The sequence below is a fragment of the Chiloscyllium plagiosum genome, unplaced genomic scaffold (assembly GCF_037043375.1).
Source record: "Chiloscyllium plagiosum isolate Xiang-an unplaced genomic scaffold, Cpla_swu_hap1 HiC_scaffold_3, whole genome shotgun sequence".
NCBI lineage: Eukaryota > Metazoa > Chordata > Chondrichthyes > Orectolobiformes > Hemiscylliidae > Chiloscyllium > Chiloscyllium plagiosum.
The window spans coordinates 104,999,425-105,023,152 of record NW_028270141.1 but is presented as its reverse complement, the minus strand read 5'-3'; the positions used below and the strand labels follow the sequence as shown (position 1 = coordinate 105,023,152).

At 40.8% G+C, this 23,728-nt stretch overlaps 1 protein-coding gene across 4 annotated transcripts in view; it reads right to left on the bottom strand.

The window, feature by feature from the left end:
* Positions 1-1,279: 1,279 nt before the first annotated feature.
* rngtt (RNA guanylyltransferase and 5'-phosphatase) overlaps positions 1,280-23,728 on the bottom strand; it is a 419,390-nt gene continuing 396,941 nt past the window's right edge. For 3 of the 4 annotated variants that reach the window (XM_043686797.2, XM_087982269.1, XM_087982267.1), the window contains 2 exons: positions 21,156-21,315; positions 1,280-3,953 (listed from right to left, as the gene is read on the bottom strand). In XM_043686797.2, the coding sequence (XP_043542732.1) occupies positions 3,938-3,953; positions 21,156-21,315 (176 nt within the window). In that variant the 3' untranslated portion in view covers positions 1,280-3,937. Of the gene's footprint in view, positions 3,954-20,236; positions 21,316-23,728 lie in introns of those variants that run through there. The other variant, XM_087982268.1, reaches the window with a different exon arrangement.

The window sequence follows — 23,728 nt, the reverse complement described above, 5'->3', positions numbered from 1 at the left end:
TATACAAAACACATGAACCATGAATTGGATATTTGCAGCCAAAGTAATAGAGGTGTTCATTAATTTGAAGGCAAAGTATTTGGACCTGCTAGGACACATTGTAGAATTATTGTGGTAATGAGTTTGTGCTCAAGTATAGTGGATGGAGGCCATGTAACGGCTGAGGTGTATATGAACTTTGACAAGTATAACACACAAAACTGCGAGGAAAATTAAAGAGCATGCTGCTAGGGAATGCTAGCAAATTGGATTAAAACCTTTGAGAAAAAGAGAAAAGATATAGAGTAGTTGAATGGGAATACTTTTTAATGTAAGATATTTAAGATTGACAGCAAAATATACTCTTCCTTGCAATTGAGGATTTTGAGGTTGCGAAACTTACTTCTAGAATAGTGATTAGAGCAAAGAGCATATCAACATTTAAGCATAAACTAGCTAGGAGATTAAACGAAAGAAGAATATAGGGATGTGGAAACAGATGAAAACGTATTTAAGACCTGATTATGTGGAGGATAAATGTATTTAGAGTGATTGGACGATACAGTCTGTTTCTTTGTTGTAATTTAGGTGTATGCAAATCACATCCTTACTGAGAGATCAAAGACATGTGGACTCACCCACAATTTACTACCATGCTGGTGAATTAAATTTCCCAAACATAATATCAAACAAATATTTGTATTCTCCTCCTGCCTCTCCACAGAAGCTTTTTATCCGCTTTAATGTTAAAACTGTGATTTGGAAGGGTTCACGTACAGTGCAATCCTGGAAAAGAATAAGATGACGTGACTGCATTAGTAAATGGAGAGCACACACAGCTCCATCTCCATCCAGCCCATAAATGGTCTGTAATATAAGGAAGGTCATGAACTTAACACTATTATTTTTTTGAGAGCACTACAGTTTTGCTAATAGCTGTAACTGTCACAAGCAAATGTTCTTTTCCATCAGCAAAAATAATGTGATTGAAAACAAAGACCGCATTTTGCAATGTTAAAGTGCTGGACTGTGAAACTAATGTAGCACATTTTGCTAATGATCAGAGTGAAGTTGATTCAAAATTGAAAATTCATTAGTATTATACTTAACAGATAAACTTCTATCTTTTCATTCTTATCTTAAAACATAAGTACTCCCTACAGTCTGGATAGACTATTTTCTTATATGCAAGTCTGACAAATGGAAATTATCTAATCATACTGAAAGAAGCATATATCTTCTTGCACAGCAAGTTATTATGTATACATTTTAAACAGAACACATAAACAGCTTTCAAGTGTCATTTGCATATTGACAATTTATTTTGCTGGCAACTTATATAGAGAAACTACATTTCTTTAACACTTGATTATCTGTATAGTGGTACTCTTCAAATATATGAACAGATTTGCTATACAGAAGAATTCATTTGAGGATCACATACCACCACATCTAGTGACAATCTGCATTCCACAGATGGGCAGGATTTTCCAAGGTGTGGCAATCTCACACAGGTTGCCTTGTTTACAAAAATCAAAGATTCTGATTAGAGATCCTTCAGAAATATGGAGCCATACTTCCACTCTGACAGGTCCCTCATTGTATAGAACAGTCAGGGGAAGACAAATCACACTGGGTTTTTCACTGTAGTCAGTTAAGTGTTTGGTCAGGATGCCAGGTGGATTGGGTTGCAGTGCCAGGTGTGTAGGGTACCACTGGATAGCAGAAAGCAGGAAAAGAATAAGATAACGTGACTGCATTAGTAAATGGAGAGCACACACAGCTCTATCTCCAGGAAGCAGGTTAAGGCAGATAGGTAGGGCATTATGGATAGAGGCTGGGATTAGGGTGCCAGGAGTTAGCATGAGAGTTGAACAGAGAGCCGGGGTGCAGGGTGGCAAGAGTGCTAGGTAAGTAGTTGAATGTATGGTTAGGTCAGGGTGGGTGGGTGGCATCAGGTCTGGTGGCAAGCAAAGAGCCTGGGCATGACATATCATATCCTGGGATGAATAGCGGGTCTGCTAGTGGGGCTAGAAATAATATGTTGGGTTGAGGAGAGGAGGGTCAGGTATCAGGACTGGGCCTGGCAAGTTTTTAGGGATCTCAGGGAGGCATAACTGGGGAATTGTAGTACGTTGGATGGGTTAATTGAGTAGTTACTAGGAGTTATTCTAGATATTTAATAGAATAACCTAGTCTGAATAACTATTTAGTTAACTGCAGTGGAACACACTAAATTCTCGAATTTTGATGTATACTCTCAAAGGGTTCCAGGCACAGGGGATTCACTCAACTGAATCTTCAATTTCCTGGGCTATTCCTTTGGACTCTGCTATGGTGGGGATTCTGCAAGATTCCCACGTGCAATTCCTATCTACACTTCAGAAACTATTATCATCTGTCAGAAAGTCCAGGCTATTGTTTCTCCAAACAGAGGGTGCCGCATCGAAATTGTGACTACATTTCCTAAGTAATAAGACACCTGATTATTTTAAGTCGTAACTATTCCAATTCCAGCAAAATAGAGAATCAAGTAAAGAACAGATTTGTATGCAGGATAGGACATTTTGAAGGAATGAATACCTATTTGGTAATCCAGCACTCTAATTCATCAATCTTCACATACAAAATAGAATGTCACAAATCTATATTAGAAATGGAGATGAAAATCTGATGTCATGAACTTAAATGACCACATACAGCAATGACCACATCATTAAATACTTAGCTCAGAGCACACACTCTGAACAAATTCCTCTGCATGTTGTTGCTCTGAAAGGCCACAGCATGCAAAGTCTGTCATCTAACCTAGTTGCAACTTATTCAGGACAGGTAATTACATAATTCTGATAGTTAGAACATAGAACAATACAGCACATGTATCCCTTTATCCTACTCGAAGATCAAACTAACCCACATACTCTACATTTTACTATCATCCATGTGCCCATTCAAGAGTCATTTAAATGCCCCTTTGGACCCAACAACCTTATTATGAAGCAGCTGTTTAAACAAGTTCTCTTGTGGCAGTTGAATTAGCCACCAAAGATTTAAATTCTCACTAACAGCTGTTTCCCCACTTAGTAAATTCTACTGAGGGGACAGGAGTAAGCGAGTCCGATGGTGCAGGGCAAGGAGAGGTACTGCAGCATTGGTGATGGTCAGAATGGGGCAATCGATTATTTAGAATTCCACTGACTGCTCTCTTCCAGGCAACTCTATCTACTTCAAACCAGCCACAACTTCACCACCCCCAAGCCTTCCTATTTCTACTATCCACCTCTCTTCCCAGAGATTGTTACAAATTCCTGCCCAACCCAGTTCCATTTTGAATCCTTACCTCATGATGCAGTCTCTGCTGAGACACAGTTGCAACACTTTTCTTTTCACTCTTGGCAAGTTCAGGTTGCCTGACCCCAGATCTTTTCACCTGGCGCCTCCAGCCCTTCGCCAAAGAAAACATTCTATTATTCCCACCCACATAGCTCAGTTTTGCTACTTCTAATGTATTTGCCATCAACTCCTTCTACAAAGTGTACTACATCCCAACTGGACTGGTGTTGTTCAAACAGTGGTAAAGAAGGGTGACAGAAACAGGGTCCACACAATTTCTTTTTAATTAAAACTGGAACATCTGGTTAATTTTAAATAAACCTTCATTTCATAAATTTTTGTCTTTGTTTTCCAAGATTAATGATCTAAGTCACATTTGGATTTTCAACAGAGCAACCAGACAATCATTTTTTCAAAGATTGCCCCGACAGTCACATTCCTGTATTTGACGTCCAGCATCCTCATTTCCAATTTCAAAGAAATACTCTTTTTCTTCTGCACTCGGTTCACAAACACGCTATCCCTCATCTAACCTCATAATTTCATGGAAACATTTTCTTCTCCTCCAACGCTCCAAATGCCTCCTGGCAATGCTCATTCAACCACTCATTTACTCCGCTGCTTTTCAACTGGAAGTGGTCCTGCAAAATAAAGAGGACATAAAACTCTTTTATTTTTCATAGCCTAACCTCAAATCCTGCAAAAGATTCTTCAACTTATTTGCACCTGCATGCGGGAACATAGTCTTCCTCCACTGAAACAAAGCAGTCTGTTTCAAAGAACCTTTCTTGCATTTGCAAATGAGTTGAAAACAGTTACATTCCTCAGATTGAGGAGTTTTACTTCTGGAGAATACACTATAACCTGGATGCCCCACTGGGCGATAATTATTGATTAAACACAGGTTATGAACTGGCAGAGGCCTGGGAAAAGAGTAAGAATCTTCAGCTGAGGAATTAGTGGATAAAATAAAATAAGATTGAAACCAAAGGTGCCAGGTGAATAGATCAGCTGCTCTTAAATGAATACACGAGTGATGGCAGAACATCACTCACCTTTAGGAAATGAATGATCTTTGTCTCTGATTGCTGATTTATTGACATGAAAATGTGCTTTTTTACTGGCCCACTCTCAATGCCTCCAAGCATTGGAGAATCCATTGTCTACCGGGCAGTTCTCTAACAAATGAGATAGTTATGTAGAATTCTCCAGGTGGAATCTCCTCAACCACTGAACAACATGGGATATAGCAAAAAACTTGGTAAAATTGGGTGAGTGTCCAGTGAGGTCTATCCTGATGTTTAGATTAAAATGTCACATTATTTAAACAAGTCCTGGACACTGACGCGAGATTTTTGCTATTGAGTAGTGAGAAGCCTGTTTATACATATAATCAATCATTCATTATTCATGACCAAATCTCACCTCAGCTTTCCGTCCTTAGACCTGCTGGATAGAAATAAATCACTGAGACATCGGACGTGGAAATTTGAGCAGGTACCTGGTGACTCTATTCACTGCTTATTCTTCTGGGCATGTATTGTCAACACGTGGCACAAACATCTTAGAGTATGCCCTGTGGGCAGTGACCACATACATCCACCTCCAAGGACATTGTCATCTGCCACGTACCAGCCTCATTGCTTCATCATAACAAATCCCTGATTAACTTACAGAACACAGCTGCATTTTGATGCTTTGGAGGGCAGTGGCACTTCTCATCAGAATGCTGATGCAAGAACACTTTGTCCTGGAGTGCAATCACCCATCTTTCAGATTGGATCAGGATGCACCTCATGGCTACTTGCTCACTCTTTTAGCGTATACTTACTTTGCGCCTTCCTGGATGCTCACACCATCTTGCCTCGCATTGTCTTTTCACACTTGAAGACAAAGAGGGCTGCTGTCAGTTCGGGGTCCCAGCACAGTTAGTCAAGGACAGCGACTGCTCACAGTATCCACAGTCTTACCCTGACTGTTCCAAATGGATGCTGAAAATGTGTTGCTGGAAAAGCGCAGCAGGTCAGGCAGCATCCAGGGAACAGGAGAATCGACGTTTCGGGCATAAGCCCTTCTTCAGGAAAGCCACATTTTCAGCTCTGATCTCCAGCATCACATTTTCAGCTCTGATCTCCGGCATCTGCAGACCTCACTTTCTCCTGTTCTAAATGGATGACTGACATGCCCAAAATCTTCTAGGAGAAAGTGAGGACTGCAGATGCTGGAGATTAGAGCTGAAAATGTATTGCTGGAAAAGCACAGCAGGTCAGACAGCATCCAAGGAGCAGGAGAATTGACGTTTCGGGCATGAGCTCATGACCTGAAGAAGGGCTCATGCCCGAAACGTCGATTCTCCTGCTCCTTGGATGTTGCCTGACCTGCTGCGCTTTTCCAGCAACACATTTTCATGCCCAAAATCTGTCTCACTCCAGTTGGTCCAGTGCAAGCAGTCACAATTTGTGAATAGTCAGTCAGTGATTTGCAATGAAAGTGGTCAGGGGACCGGTCACCCATCAATTAGGGCTATCAAGTCAGTTAATGGGGGTAGACCATGGTCACTCCTGGAGGGTTGGGGTGAGGAGAATATCAGGGGTTACGATCATGGTAGCAAAGTGTGGGGACTCAATGATGGGGCTCACAGGTAAGGATGAGAGTGGGAGTCATAGTTCCATGCGGTGGATGGGAACATGTGGAGGACCAATGGTGATGGGCTGTCCAGGACAATCCAAGTAGAGAAGACATGGAGGTTCAGTAGGGGTAACCTGAAGGCTAGCCTGAGCCTGTGACTCTCAGTGCCCATGGTGACTTGTGTTGTCTTCCACCATCTAGCAAATCCTAAGTCATGGGTTACTTTCACTATGTAGATAGATAGGATTAATCAAATAGCAAAGACAGCCTCGAAGGAGAGTTCATTGAATGTATTAGAGGTTGTTTCGAGGAGAAATATATTGTGGAATCAACCAGGGAGCAGGTTATTCTAGATTTGCTATTGTGCAATGAGATGGGATTAATTAATAGTCTCATGGTAAAGGATTCCCTTAGGAATGGGAGCAGGGTTCAGTGTTGGGGCCGCAGCTGTTCACATTATATATTAATGATCTGGATGAAGGGACTGGGGGCATTCTAGCGAAGTTTGCCGATGATACAAAGTTAGGTGGACAGGTAGGTAGTACTGAGGAAGTGGGGAGGCTGCAGAAGGATCTAGACAGTTTGGGAGAGTGGTCCAGGAAATGGCTGATGGAATTCAATGTGAGCAAATGCGAGGCTTTGCACTTTGGAAAAAAGAATAGAAGCATGGACTACTTTCTAAACGGTGAGAAAATTCGTAAAGCCAAAGTACAGAGGGATCTGGGAGTGCTAGTTGAGGATTCTCTAAAGGTAAACATGCAGGTTGAGTCCGTGATTAAGAAAGCGAATGCAATGTTGTCAATTATCTCAGGAGGGTTGGAATATAAAAGCACTGTTGTGCTACTGAGACTTTATAAAGCTCTGGTTAGGCCCCATTTGGAGTACTGTGTCCAGTTTTGGTCCCCACACCTCAGGAAGGACATACTGGCACTGGAGCGTGTCCAGCGGAGATTCACATGGATGATCCCTGGAATGGTAGGTCTAACATATGAGGAACTGCTGAGGATCCTGGGATTGTATTCATTGGAGTTTAGAAGATTGAGGGGAGATCTAATAGAAACTTACAAGATAATACATGGCTTGGAGAGGGTGGACGCTAGGAAATTGTTTCAGTTAGGCGAGGAGACTAGGACCCGTGGACACGGCCTTAGAATTAGAGGGGGTAAATTCAGAACAGAAATGCGGAGACATTTCTTCAGCCAGAGAGTGGTGGTCCTGTGGAATTCATTGCCACAGAGTGCAGTGGAGGCTGGGACGCTAAATGTCTTCAAGGCAGAAATTGATAAATTCTTGATGTCACAAGGAATTAAGGGCTACGGGGAGAATGCGGGTAAGTGGAGTTGAGATGCCCATCAGCCATGATTGAATGGCAGAGTGGACTCAATGGGCTGAATGGCCTTACTTCCGCTCCTATGTCTTATGGTCTTATCTCAATAGTAACAAGCAATGCAGATTATAAAAAAGGAGGAATTTAAAACAATCATCCCTGTGGAAAAATTATACAGCAAACCATTGGGGATTGAAGGCAGTCAAGTTGTCAGGGCCTACAAAACAATAGTTGCTGAAAAGGCTTAGCTGGTTTGGTAGCATCTGTGAAGAGAAATCAGTTAACATTTCAGGTCCGCTGATCCGAAAGTCCTGCAAGGGTCACTGGACCCGAAATGTTAACTGCCAGATCTGCTGAGCTTTTCCAGCAACTTGTGCTTTTGTTTCTGATCTACAACATCCACTGTTCTTTCAGTTTACATTAAGTTCTCAGGGCCTGATGGCTTACATCCTATGACTTAGTACAGAATGAATCCATTGGTGATATATTCCAAAATTTTCTGGATGCTGGAAAGGCTCCAGGGAATTGGAAAAATGTTAATTTCAGATTAGATTAGATTCTCCTACAGTGTGGAAACAGGCCCTTCAGCCCAACCAAACCCATCTCCCTCTGACTAATACACCTCACACTACGGGCAATTTTACATGGCCAATTCACCTGACCTGTACATCTTTGGATTGTGGGAGGAAACCAGAGCACCCAGAGGAAACCCACACAGACACGGGGAGAATGTGCAAACTCCACACAGACACTCTGCCCGAGGCTGGAATTGAACCTGGGACCCTGATGCTGTGAGGCAGCAGTGCTAACCACTGAGCCACCATGCCGCCCCAATAATATAATACACTTATTCAAAAAGGGCAGGAGACAAAATGTAGAAAACTGTAGATTGAGTAACAAGGAAGGCCAATGGAATTTTGACGTTTATGTTGAAAAGAATAGTACAGAAGTAGGGTAATGTTGCTGCAACTGTACTAGGCATCAGTGAGACAGTATCTGGAGTACTGCATACAACTTTGGAAAGTCAAAACACAGTCTATCAGTAGGGGTGTAGATGCATTGGAGGTAGTTCAGAGGATGCTCACCACATTGATTTCAGAGATGAGGGGTTGTCTTCTGAAGAGAGATTGAGCAGTTTACGCCGATATTCCCCAAGACTTTAGAAGGATAAGAGGACTGCAGCCGTTTAAGAAGTTTACCATCACCTTCTCAAGAGCAAATCGGAATGGGCAATAAAATCTGGCTCGGCCAGTGATACTCATGCCCCAAGAGTGAATAAAAAACACTAATTGTGGTGAAGAAGAAATTAAAGGAGATTGTCAAAGTAGACATAGAACAGATTTTGTCTTTGTGAGGTAACCCTGATCAAGAGATCATAATTTTACGTTAAGGAAGTAACAGATTTCAAAGAGGAGAACTTACTTCTCTTAAAGGGTCATGAATCTGTGGAATTCACTTCTCCAGAGTGCCGCAAATGCCAGGACACTGAGTAAATGTAAGGAGGGGTAGATTAATTAACAATGGGTCGAAAGGTTATAGAGAAAGCCGAGATAACATTAGGCACGATTGTATTGAAAATCAGAGCAGACTCAAGGGGCTGAATTGCCGAATCCTCTTATATTCTAAATGCAACTTACAAATGGAAAATGTCAGCAACTACACCTGGAGAGGGCGCAGTCAGTTTCTATTTCTCAACCAAAACACAGGATCCACTTCTGACTAAAGGGAGGCCCTTCAAGGAGCTACAGCATCAACCAAGCATTTGTAGAATACACAGTTATTATAGGGCCATACGGGACAGAAATTGACCCTTCAGCCCAACTCCTTGGCGACCAGGTTTCCCAAACTAAATTAGTCCCACTTGCCTGCGTTTGGCCCATATCCCTCTAAACCTTTCCTCTTCATGTACCTGTCCAGATGTCTTTTAAATGTTGTAACTGTACGTGGATTTACCATTTCCTCTGGTAGTTCATTCCAGATATGAACCACCCTCTGTATGAAACATTTGCCCCTCAGGTCCCTTTTAAATCTTTCTCCTCTTACCTTAAAATTATACCGTCTCGTTTTGAACTCCCCAACCCTAAGGAAAAGACCTTTGATATTCACCTCATCTATGCTCCTCATGATTTTATAAACAACCAAAAGGTCACCCCTCAACCTTCTATACTCCAGTGAAAAAGGTCCCAGACTATCCAGCCTCACCTTGAATTAAACCTGTTGGACTATAACCTGTAGGACTATAACCTGTACAACCTCAACATTATATCCAAACTCCTATATTCAATGGTTTGAGCAATGAAGACAACTGTGGTAAAAGCTTTCTTTACAACCCTGTCTGTGACACAACTTTTAAGGAACCATGCACCCAAACTCCTAAGTCTCTTTGTTTAACAACATTCCCCAGGGCTCTACTATTAACTGTCTAAGTCCTGCCCTTGTTCAACTTACTAAAATGCAACACCTTGTATTTATCTAGATTAAACTCCATCTGCCAATTGGCCCATTGGCTCAAATAATCAAGATCCCTTTGTACTCATAGGTAATCTTCTTCACAGTCTCCTATATAATCAATTTTGGTGTCATCTGCAAACTTACTGACTATATTCTCATTTATACAAATAGCAAACAATAGTGGACCCAAAACCAATTCCTATGGAACACCACTGGTACTAGGCCTCCAAAATGAAAAACCCTTCACCACCACCCTGTGTCCTACTATCAAGCTAATATTGTTTCCAATTGGCAAACTCTCCCTGAATCGCATGTGATCTAACTTTACTAACCAGTCTACCACGCAGAGTCTTATCAAAGGCTTTGCTAAAATCCATATAAAAAATATCTACCGCTGTGTCTTAACCTATCTTCTTGGAAACATGCTCATAAAACTCAAACTTGTGAGGCAGAATTTCCTATGCACAAAGCCATGCTGATTATCCCTAAACAGACCCTGCCTCTCCAAATGCATAATGTCATGTCTCTCAGAATCTCCTACAACAATAAACCACTGACGTTAAATTCGCTGGTCTACAGTTCCCAAACCTTCCTTGGAGCCTTTCTTCAATAAAGGCAAACCTAAGCCACCCTCTAGTTTTTCAGCACCTCACCCGTGTCTGTAGATGATACAAATATCTCTGTAGGTGCCCTGCAATTTCTTTCTTAGCTTCCCACAATGTCCTGGGATACACTTTCAGATCCCAGAGATTTATCTATCTTTCTGCTTTTTAAGATTCTCAGGGAAACGTAGCACTAACAGCCACGTTTCTGGTATTGAGACGGGTTCTAATGCAACGAGGGGTACGTCTGGTTCCGATAGATCAATTGTGTTAGGGGATTCTGTAGTCCGAGGTACAGACAGACATTTCTGTGGCCAAGGGTTTGTGTTAGGGGACTCTCTAGTCCGAGGTACAGACAAATGTTTCTGTGGCCAGCAGCGAAAAGTCGAATGGTCTGTTGCCTCCCTGGTGCCAGGATCAAGGATGTCTCAGAGAGGGTGTAGAATGTTCTCAAGGGGGAGAGGGGCCAGCAAGAGGTCATTGTCCACTTTGGAACCAATGACATAGGAAGGGAAAAGGTTGAGATTCTGAAGAGAGATTACAGAGAGTTAGACAGGAATTTAAAAAGGAGGTGTTTGAGAATAGTAATATCTGGATTACTCCTGGTGCTGCGAGCTAGTGAAGATAGGAATAGGAGGATAGAACAGATGCATGCATGGCTGAAGAGCTGGTGTATGGGAGAAGGATTCACATTTTGGATCATTGGAATCTCTTTTGGGGTAGAAGTGACCTGTACAAGAAGGACGGATTGCACCTAAATTGGAAATGGAATAATATAGTGGCAGTGAGATTTGCTAGAGCTGCTTGGGAGGATTTAAACTAGTAAGGTGGGGAGGTGGGACCCAGGGAGACAGTGAGGAAACAGATCATTTGGTACAGTTGAGAACAGAAGCGAGTCAAACAGTCAGGACAGGCAGGGACAAGGTTGGACTAATAAATTAAACTGCATTTATTTCAATGGACGGGGCCTAAAAGGGAAGGCAGATGAACTCAGGGCATGGTTAGGAACATGGGACTGTGATATCATAGCAATTACAGAGACATGGCTCAGGGATGGGCAGGACTGGCAGCTTAATGTTCCAGGATACAAATGCTACAGGAAGGACAGAAAGGGAGGCGGGGGTGGGGAGGGGGATGGCGTTTTTGATAAGGGATAGCATTACAGCTGTGCTGAGGGAGGATATTCCTGGAAATACATCCAGGGAAGTTATTTGGTTGGAACTGAGAAATAAGAAAGGGATGATCACCTTATTGGGCTTGTACTATAGACCCCCTAATAGTCAGAGGGAAATTGAGAAACAAACTGTAAGGAGGTCTCAGCTATCTGTAAGAATAATAGGGTGGTTATGGTAGGAGATTTTAACTTTCCAAACATAGACTGGGTCTGCCACAGTGTTAAGGGTTTAGATGGAGAGGAATTTGTTAAGTGTGTACAAGACAATTCTCTGATTCAGTATGTGGATGTACCTACTAGAGAAGGTGCAAAATTTGACCTACTCTTGGGAAATAAGGCAGGTGACTGAGGGGTCAGTGGGGGAGCACTTTGGGGCCAGCGACCATAATTCTATTGGATTTAAAATAGTGATGGAAAAGGATAGAACAGATCTAAAAGTTGAAGTTCTAAATTGGAGAAAGGCCAATTTTGACGGTATTCGGCAAGAACTTTCAAAAGCTGATTGGGGGCAGATGCTCGCAGGTAAAGGGACGGCTGGAAAATGGGAAGCCTTTAGAAATGAGATAACAAGAATCCAGAGAAAGTATTTTCCTGTTAGGATGAAAGGAAAGGCTGGTAGGTGTGGGGAATGCTGGATGACTAAAGAAATTGAGGGTTTGGTTAAGAAAATAAAGGAAGCACATGTCAGATACAGACAGGATAGATGGAGCAAATCATTAGAAAAGTATAAAGGCAGTAAGAGTATACTTAAGAGGGAAATCAGGAGGGGAAAAAGGGGACATGAGATAGCTTTGACAAATAGAGTTAAGGAGAATCCAAAAGGTGTTTACAAATACATTAAGGACAAAAGGGTAACTAGGGAGAGAATAGGGCCCCTCAAAGATCAGCAAGGCGGTCTTTGTGTGGAGCCGCAGGAGATGGGGGAGATACTAAATGGTATTTTGCATCAGTATTTACTGTGGAAAAGGATATAGAAGATATGGAAAGTAGCGAAATAGATGGTGACACCTTGCAAAATGTCCATATTGTAGAGGAGGAATGCTGGATGTCTTGAAATGGTTAAAGGTGGATAAATCCCCAGGACCTGATCAGCTGTACCCTAGAACTCTGTGGGAAGCTAGAGAAGTGATTGCTGGGCCTCTTGCTGAGATATTTGTATCATCTATAGTCACAGGTGAGGTGCCAGAAGACTGGAGGTTGGCAAACGTGGTACCACTCTTTAAGAAGGGTAGTAAGGACAAGCCAAGGAACTATAGACCAGTGAGCCTGACGTCAGTCGTGGGCAAGTTGTTTGAGGGAATCCTGAGGGATAGGATGAATATGTATTTGGAAAGCAAGGACTGATTAGGGATAGTCAACATGGCTTTGTGTGTGGGAAATCATGTCTCGCAAACTTGATTGAGTTTTTTGAGGAAGTAACAAAGAGGATTGATGAGGGCAGAGCGGTAGATGTAATCTATATGGACTTCAGTAAGGCGTTCAACAAGGTTCCCCATGGGAGACTGGTTAGCAAGGTTAATCTCATGGAATAAAGGGAGAACTAGCCATTTGGATAGAGAGCTGGCTCAAAGGTAGAAGAGAGGGTAGTGGTTAAGGGTTGTTTTTCAGACTAGAAGCCTGTGACCAGTGGAGTGCCACAAGGATTGGTGCTGAGTCCTCTACTTTTTGTCATTTACATGAATGATTTGGATGCAAACATAAGAGGTACAGTTAGTAAGTTTGCAGATTACATCAAAATTGAAGGTGTAGTGGACAGCGAAGAAGGTTACCTCAGATTATAACAGGATCTTGATCAGATGGGCCGATGGGCCCAGAAGTGGCCGATGGAGTTTAATTCAGATAAATGCGAGGTGCTGCATTTTGGGAAAGCAAATCTTAGCAGGACTTATACACTTAATGGTAAGGTCCTAGACAGTGTTGCTGAACAAAGAGACTTTGGAGTGCAGCTTCACAGTTCCTTGAAAGTGGAGTCGCAGGTAGATAGGATAGTGAAGAAGGCATTTGGTATGCTTTCCTTTATTGGTCAGAGTACAGAGTACAGGAGTTAGGAGATTATGTTGCAGCTGTACAGGACATTGGTTCGGCCACTGTTGGAATACTGCATGCAATTCTGGTCTCCTTCCTTTCGGAAAGATGTTGTGAAACTTGAAAGGGTTCACAAAAGATTTACAAGGATGTTGCCAGGGTTGGAGGATTTGAGCTACAGCGAGAGGTTGAACAGGCTGGAGTGTCGGAGGCTGACAGGTGACCTTATAGAGGTTTACAAAATTATGAGGGGCATGGATAGGATAAATAGATAAAGTCTTTGCCCTGGGGTCAGGGAGTCCAGAACTAGAGGGCATAGGTTTAAGATGAGAGGGGAAGATATAAAAGGGACCTAGAGGGTTGTATGTGTATGGAATGAGCTGCCAGAGGAATTGGTGGAGGCTGGTCCCATTGCAACATTTAAAAGGCACTTGAATGGGTATATGAATAGGAAGGATTTGGAGGGATATGGCCGGGTTCTGGCAGGTGGGACTAGATTGGGTTGGGATATCTGGTCGGCATGGACGGGTTGGACTGAAGAGTCTGTTTCCATGCTGTATATCTCTATGACTCTAAGATCTCCAGTACCTTGTCTTCTGTAATGTGGACTGTTTTCAAGACTTCAATATTTATTTTCCGAAGTTCCCTATCTCCAAGTCTTTCTCTATGCATGTGTAAGATATGTCGTGTCGCAACCAGCAAATGCTGGTCACACACAATTTTGACCATGTCATAAGTTGTTACAGACTGAAAATAGCCATCTCGGTGAAGCCAAAGCAATCACACGCAATCTTAAAAGTGGGATCTGTGGGCCACAAAACAAAAAGTTAATGCAAGATCTCACAGACTGCACAGGCACACAGAAATGTTTTCCTCTCACCTTGAACTGTAAATATAATGCAATGTGTTCTTAAATGCATTGCTGCCTTTGCAATATGACTGGTGGTATTTTCATTGGAATAAGGTTTACTAAGGTCATTCTGTCACCTTACCTGTTGGAGAGCTCTATGTCTCACTGCATAGAGAAGAATACAATGCTATCATGTGTGAATAGCAACTGCTCACATTATTAAAGATCTGTTCTGTTTCTGATATTCCCCACAGAGGGTTATTGCAAGCATGACTGATGGATCCAGCTACAGCTATTGCTGTGTGGCAACAAAGATGTTGAGAAATGGAAAAGGATGCACCAGCAAGCCCAGGACAAGCAGCAATCACCAGTGGACACCAATCCCTCTGCACAAGAGGTCGCAGCTGCAAATGCTCTCAGGATATATAGCAGGTATAGAACGGCCAGAGTCTCTTGTCCTCTATGCCAGTTCCTTCGAATGAGCAGAGTGTTGGTGCAAAAACAGAAATTGCTGGTAAAACTCAGCAAGTCCGGCAGCATCTGAGGAGAGAAATCAGAGTTAACACTTTAGGTCCAGTGACACTTCCTCAGAACTGGTGTTGGCGCAGTCTGAGCATGTTCTGGGACATTGTCACGGAACTACACCGGCAGGACCTGAGACCGGAAGGAATGCGTGCCAGCAATTGAATTCCAAGGAACCAATGTAAACCGAATGGGAATCCTTAATTGACCACTCATAAATGCATTAAGGCTGTTACTGATGCCATTTGTGGCATCCCCATGATATGGTCAGTGCTTCAGTATTGATAGTAGGATTTGGCAACATGGAGATTGTCTAGGTCTTGCTGCATTTGAACATGGAATTCAATGTCCTGAGGAATCGTGAATGGTGCAGAACATTGTGAAAGCATTAGTGCACATCCCCATTACTTAGGATGAAAGAAAAGTCATTGATGAAGAAGCAACTGAAGGTAGTTTGGCCTTGGACACTACCCTGATGAACTCCTTTTGGAGCTGAGAAAATTAACCTCTAATAATCACAACCAATTGGTCTAGCTGTGAAGAGAAAGAGAGTTAACATTTAGAATTTGATATGACTCTTATTTAGAACTCTGAGGTTCTGAAAAAGTGTTACTAAGACTCAAAACGTTCACACTGTTTCGCTCTTCACAGATGGTGCCAAACCTGCTGAGTTTCTCTAGCACTATGTTTCTGTTGCAGTTTTCCGGCACCTGCAGTATTTTGCTTTCACTAACCACAACCATCTTCCTTTGTGCTCGGTATGATTCCAACCAGTGGGTTGTTCTCCCCGATTCACATTGATCTGTTTTTTTGCTACAGATTCTTGATGTTACAGTTAGTTAAATGCTAGCTAAAATACAAACATTTAGAAAAATTTTGAATCTTACAACTCATGTCAAATGTTTTATTCACCATGAGAGCAGGTTTACATGTAAACTTTAGTTTATGAGGGTTTGGAGGGGTATAAGCCTGATGCTGGCAGGTGGGTCTAGATTGGGCTGGGATACCTGGTTGGCATGGGCAAGTTGGACTGAAGGGTCTATTTCCATGGTGTACATCTCTATGACTCTAGGAAATATCTTCCCTGGTCTATCATGTTCCATTATACATTTATGCAAGTTCAGGGGACAGTGGTTTTATAATTTTTGGGGGAAAAAAAATTTAAAAATGTTGTGCCCTATCTAACACTAACAACTCATTCTAGGGGTGACAGTGACAATTCGTGACAGCAGTGAAAGGTTTAATACAGTGTGGCAATAAGGAGCCACAGTAAGACTGACATTAAGGAGGACTGGGAACATCTCTGAAGTCATACCTGATATGAAGGGAGATGGTTGTTGTTGTTGATGGTGAATCATTTCAGGCCCAGGGAAGTTGCCCAAGGCAGCATCCAAGGCTCAATCATCTTCAACTGCTTCATTAATAACCTGCCCTTCAAGGTAATATGAGAATGTTCACTGACCATTGTAATCTTGAGTTCCATTTGGAATTCCTCAGATTGCAATGTGACTGAGATAACATTCAGTCTTAGAACGATAAATGACAAGAAACATGAACAGATCATCCACACCAAAAGAGCCTAATAACATATTTTGACATTACATAACACTGCAATTGCTAAGTCCTGATCATGAATTTCCTAGGGATCACAACTGACAGAAATTAAACTTGGATCAGCCAAGTAAATCCTATGGGTACAAGTAGGATAGAAGCTGAATATTTACTAGTAAGGAACTCACCAACTACAGGGACAAGTCAAGAGTGTGATGGAATACTTTCCACTTGAGTGAACAACTGCAGCTGCAACTAAACTTAACAAACTGAACACTATGCTAACAAAGCAACCTGGCTGTTTGGAACCCATTAACTGACATAAGTATCCACTCACTCCAGCACTGCATAATGGCTTCAGTGAACATATGTATCGGAACATAAGTTGGTCTAGTGTCCTTCAAGCCTATTTTACCATTCAATAAGATCATGGCTGATATGCTTTTGTTTTGAATTCCGTATTCCCATCTATTCTCAAATTCCACTGCTTAACAAAAATCTATCGCCACGTTAAAAATATTCAATGACACTGCCACCATCATATTCTGAGGCAGAGGTCGAGAGTTGCACATCGCTCTGATAAAAAAAGATTCTTCTTCATCTCTGTCTTAAGAGGGTAATCCCCGATTTTAAAATATTGCCTCCTGGTTCTGGATTTACCTACATCCTTTCCATGTTCATCTTGTAAAGACCATTCAGAATCCCATGGTCCTCAATTAAATCGTTCTTGCTCATGTAAACTCCAGTAAAGACCAGCTCACCCAGTCCAATCTTTCCTCCAAAGACAACCTGTTCATTCAAAGCGTTAACTAGTAAACCTCCTCTAAACTGCTTTTAACATATTTACATCCGTTGTTAAATAAAGAAGCCAAAACTGAACACAGTATTCAAGATGTATTCTCACCAAAGTTGAAGCACAACATCTTTACTTTTATATTCAATTCCTCTTGTAATAAAGGTGAGCTTTCTTTTAGCCTTACTAATGATGGCTGCAGCTGAATATTAATTTTTTTGTAATTCACATACTCAAAAACTCCCAGATCCCACTGCACCTTGGATTTATGCAGTGGTTCTTTATTAAAGTAATATCTTGCTTTGTATGTTTTTCCTGCCAAAACAAACAACTTCACATTTTCCCACATTTTACTCCAACTGCAAGATTTTTGCCCACTCATTCAACCTAACAAATTTGTTTGTATAGTCCTTCTGTTCTTTTCACAAAATACTTTCCTACATTGTCATTTGCAAGTAACACCACCATTCCCCTTGATCCCCTCATTCAAGTCATTGTTATAAATTTTAAGAGATTGAGGGCTTAACACAGATCCATTCGGAACCCTACATATCATATCCTACTTATCATTTATGTATGCTCTCCATTTTCTTTTTTTCCATCTCCTTTTTTTCATTCCATGCTACACTTGCAGCACAAGCATCAGTCTGCACAATAATCTTTTATGTGGCTGTTTGTGAAATGCCTTCTGGAACCCAAGTACAGAATATCAATAGGCTCTCTTTTATCCACATCACACGTTAATCCTACAAGGAATTCCAACGAACTGGTTAAGAGTGGTTTTCCTTTCATAAAGCCAGTGTGCACTATCTACGGCAATATGACAAAAGCTTCTTCTGCAGCACCCTACAAATACTGTGCCACTTAGAAGTATATATTAGGGTAGCACTCTATATGAGCACTAAGACCTCTGTGTTTCTTTCATAGTTCTTCTTTGGTCAGCTAACATTATTCCTTCATCATCGCTGAATCAAAATACTCAACACCTTCCCTAATAATCCTGTGAGAGTATCTTCCCACATTAACTTTAATAGTCCAAGGAGGTGAGAGGCAGGGCAACACCACCACCTGCTTAAGGACATTTGGGGATTGGTAATAAAATGTTAAGCCTTGTCAAACATCCCAAAAACAAATAATTAAAATAAATACAATTACTTATATAAATGTTTGCATATTGAGTAAAGAAAATGAAAAGAAATTAGATTAATTGGCAAGATAGAATTATTTTCTTACAACTTGGTTGAGTTTTTGTGTCAACCTAATATCTGAAAAAGTAATAGAAGATGGTATCCTTTAATGAAGGACTTCATCCTGTGGAAACACCTTCACTATTTCTCCTCTCAGAAAGATGTAAGTATGACTACACCATGCTTATTCTACAGCAACTTCTGAAGAAAGAAGGAAAAATCCAAAGCTTGTAAAAACTGAATGTAAACACGCGTCTGAATTTTTGCTTGCAAGTCGGGTAATGGGAGCTGAAAAACTTCTCAGTCTACAATATTAATTTCTTTATTTTTTGGGGGGTTGGGCAGGTGGTGAGTAGGAATGGTACAGGGGATGGAGTCAGCTCATTATCCTGAGATACAGCTTGGAGGGGTCACAGGGATTGCTGAGTGCTGTGACAGGTTGTTTAAAAGTCTTGCTCTCGGTTCTCTGGTAGTTTGAACCAGCTATTTTCTTAAACGTTACATCCTTTGGTCCTTACTCCTCACATCCCCTCACTACATTACAATCTTTGCTGCTCCCAACCCAATGGCCCCTCAGAACCTTTGTCCTTACATTCCCAATTGCCCCCATACACCCCAATGGCCTTCACCCATTTCGTTACTACAGTTCTTATGTCAACTGAACACCAACTCATAATTCCTCTCCATTCATCACACTTCACTCTGACATACTCCATACTAACTCAACGAGGAAGACATTGGGAGCCTTGCTGAGGGAAAATAAGAAAAGATTCTAAATATCTATTACATCTTTCACTATATTAAAAAAATCTCCCATGCAAGAAAGTCAATTCAAAACACTTAAAGTTCAAATATTAAATTCCTTATCAAACAATATATTTGTATTATAACCCCATGAAGGTAGGTGATTATTTCGTAACCTCTGAACTGTCAATCAAACTGTGAATGCACAAGTACACCATGATAATGATCGATTGTGCAAAGCAGCCAAACATTATGAACATTAGAATGATAGCTCTTAGTTTTATATCAACAATCAGTATTGAAATAGCTAAGACATATTTTATCAATTCTCATTAGCTTGGGCAAGTATATTTGCAATATTTCAAATAACTTGACAACATTGTTGTTATGCATATCTTACCTTACCTATCCTTCAAGAACATTTACATTTTTTCTAAAGATTTATAACTGCCACACTGTGGGGTAAGGCTGCTGTGACAATAAGGTTTGTTCAACCTCAGCACAGAGTTCAAATGACCTTGCTGAGTTTGGGATTTCCATGTGTAGAGGTCACATCGCACTTGTTTGACCCCATTCCACACATCCCTGTAAAATAGGATGTACCAGAAGTAGAGATAGGATTACCAAATCTGGGTCCCTCCTCCCATTTTTAGAAGAGCCCAGATTGTCTAAAACATCACAATATACACAGGCTACAATATCATAACTTAGGATATTTCACTGAGGAAGTGAAATCCAGAAAAATCATGGACAGCATTTTCAAGTTATTTTTAAACATGCCTCTACAGTTTTATTTTGCAGGGTTCAACACAGCCATAACAAGGTTCAACTTTGCTAACTTATTGGAACGTAGCACTCCCTTAAATTCACTGATTTATTTTCATCTCCCTGAAAGTTTCAATGATTTAAAATACTTTTAATATAATTAAGAAAACAGTTATAGGGTAGTTTCAGAAATGCAAATTGCTTCAAGTGTGTGCCTTTTGGATAAGTTGCAGTCACAGTCTATGCAGTCTGGTAGACAGATGTTGAAACACAGCAATGAAAATGAAATTGAGCAGCCTTATAACAACATCAAAACATCTATATTTTTTAATTAACAAAAATGGTGCAAAGTTCTTCTAAAATTACATAATCCAATACAATCCACTTTAAGCAAGTAGAAGGTGCTATATTTTACTTATTGCAATTGCTTACATCAAGTCCCCTACAATTTAGAAGTGAAAACATGAAACATAGCCAGCATGGGAAGTGGAATGTGGGGAGCACTTAGGTTGACAACCCTAGCTTTCTGAAATTAAAACAAATACATGGTGGCAGAGTATATGTGAAGGGCAAAAATAAGTGGGAAAATCTTTATCAATGAACAGAAAGTTGGTTCATTTCCCATGTTCCAGTGGCATAAAATAAACCTAATGAATATGATTCGTTAATTTTGTGGCCTGTCTCGTTTATTAAAAATATCAAGTACATTAAATTTAAAAATAAAAACTAGAAAACTGTGTGATAGTTTAATCACCATTGCCATATCTAGAACAGACTGCCAAATGATAGTGAGCATAACAGCTCCACTGCATTCAGTACTTTGATTCAACTTATTTAGAATGTGAAAAAACAAAGAAAAACTCTGATTTTCTCCATAGAAGAAATATTGAATATATTTGTAGTCTTTTACAAATATAAAATAGGGACTAAAGGTGGTATTGCAATAACAAAAGAGTCTACAAACATCTTTTGAAATAAGGAGATCTGTTAATATGTAAAGAAAATGAATAAAAAAACTTTCCTAATGAGATTTTCTTTACATTTTACAGTTTGTTGAAATTAGACAAAAAAATTTAATGATGTTGAAGGCAACCTCAAACTATTCTCCTTCTACCAACTCCATAAAGAGAATAGCTTTGATAATAATTCATAAGACCTGTAAAGCAATTACAGTGTATTTGAAATCTTTTACAGAGATTCAATGTTTACAAATCTGATGCTTACAAAGCATGATTTGGTCGCTTTGGAGGTGGTGGAGGCATTAGTTCAGAGTCCATATCCAGAGACCTTTTCCTTGGCTCTCTTTGGGATTGCATCTGATTCCTTTCAATGAGCTCAAACAGGAATTCCTTCGTAACTGGATTAGTGATACTGCCACAAACAGCTGGAAAAAGAAGATGGCATTTACAGTGAGATAGGAATTCTTGAAAGTGTTACTACAGCCTTGCAACCATATGTCTGTATGATTTTGTTCATTCATTCATGGGATGAGGGCGTTGCTGACTAGGCAGCATTTATTGCCCATCCCTAATTGCCCCAGAGGGCAGTTAAGAGTCAACTACATTGTTGTGGGTCAGGAGTCACATGTCGGCCAGACCAGGTAAGGATGGCAGTTTCCTTCCCTAAAGGACAATAGTGAACCTGATGGGTTTTTCCTGACAATTGACACGATCGTCATTAAATCCTTAATTTCAGATTTCTTTGTATTGAATTCAAATTCTACCATCTGCCGTGGCAGTTTTCGAACCAGGTCCCCAGAACCTTATCTGGGTCTCTGAATTAATAGTCCACCGAAAATACCATTACGCCATTGCCTCCCAGGGATATCTGCAACAATTTTGTCCAAGCAATGATAAGGATATATGCTTTCTGTCACTTAAAAGATTTGTGAATAATTTAAAAATCATAATTATTTCAGCTTCCTTGCGGGTCCATAAATGCAGTGCACTGGCAGGGAGAAATAAACTGTACATAAAATGTACAATCACAAGAACATAATTCTGCAAAGTAGTTTCTGAAATTCCAGTATATTCAGTTACCACTTTAGGTAGAAACATTTGTTTTTGCTTATACTGATTCACAGGTTCACAAGCCAATGATCAACTTACTAAATGTATATGGCTGGTTGGAACAGCACTGTACTGCAGTGGCAGCTACAGAAGTGAAAGACATTTTAACAGAAAATACAGGAAATAAATTCTTATTTGTATCTGCCTATTTGTTGGCATTGTCATCACAACTATAAAAAGGAAGTTGAACTCTGATTTGTCAGGTATGCATTTCTTTTCTCTTTATGCATGGACTTGATTTTTTTAATGCATTCAGTGACTTATTTGCAAGTTAAGATGCAACTTCACTACTTCTGGCTTCACATCAATGCAAACTAGGTATTTTTATTTGACATTAGATTAGATTAGATTTTTAGATTAGATTACAGTGTGGAAACAGGCCCTTTGGCCCAACAAGTCCACACCGACCCGCCGAAGCGCAACCCACCCATACCCCTACATTTACCCCTTACTTAACACTACGGGCAATTTAGCATGGCCAATTCACCTGGCCTGCACATCTTTGGACTGTGGGAGGAAACCGGAGCACCCGGAGGAAACCCATGCAGACACAGGGAGAACGTGCAAACTCCACACAGTCAGTTGCCTGAGGCGGGAATTGAACCCGGATCTCAGGCGCTGTGAGGCAGCAGTGCTAACCACTGTGCCACCGTGCCGCCCACTTTCTGTGACATAAAGCCACAGAAAACGTATTTAAGCAATGCAGATGGGACCCCACCAGGATAGTGAATCAAATGACTTCAGCTTTACACCTGCCGCAATATACCTGCTCCTATGACAATGTAAAAGCTAGGATAACACTGGGATTGAAGCTAATAATTTGAGCAGTAAATTATACATTTTACATTATACAACACACATTATACAACATACAACATAATTCTACAACGTTAAAGTAGAAAAATGAATTTCAAGTGCTGAAAAATAAACACTACTCAATTGTAAAGTAAATTTTACATTCATTTTGGTGATTGTGGGTTTCAATTCTTAACTTTTATACTGCTAAGATTGAAAGCATGGAAATATACTGCATTCAAAAGGTATTCAGCCTTCTGGGCTGGTTCTCTGAAACCTACATTACACAGACCTAGCCACTTAACGCTTCCTAGTGATGGAAGAGAAAGCAACCTCTGCAATATCAACAGCCATTTTTGAACATTTGTGTTCTGCTCAAAATACAGAGCTCAACACCTCATCAAGTGCAGACATGAGTATGTTCCAACTATCAGAGCAGAGGTGGAAGTGGCTACCTTGAATATCAAAGTCCTGAAGTCATGAAGAAGGGTTATACCCAAAAGGTTGACTTCTCCACCTCCTTATGACATCTAGCTTGCTGTGTTTTTCCGGCCTCCTGGTTGTCTGCTTTGAACATCAAAGCAGCATTTGACTAAGGCAGTGAGGAATCCAGCAAAACTGAAGGCAAAGTAGGGATGGGGCTTCAGTAGAAACCTCCCCAAATCATGAGGCTTACATTTGGCACAAAGGAACTTGGTTGCAATTATTGGAGGCCAATTTTCACAGGCCAAGTCACTGTGGTAGGAGTTCTTCAAGATAGAATCCATGTAGCAACTTTCCTCAGCTACAATGTCAAAGACTTTCCTGGCATCGTGAAGCCAGAAGTGGATCAATTCTACAATATCCATTCTTTAATTATGAATAAGTCCATGGCAGTGTGCAGAAAAACAAGTCATTACTGGCTGACCTGTCGTTTGTACTATTTGTTCAATA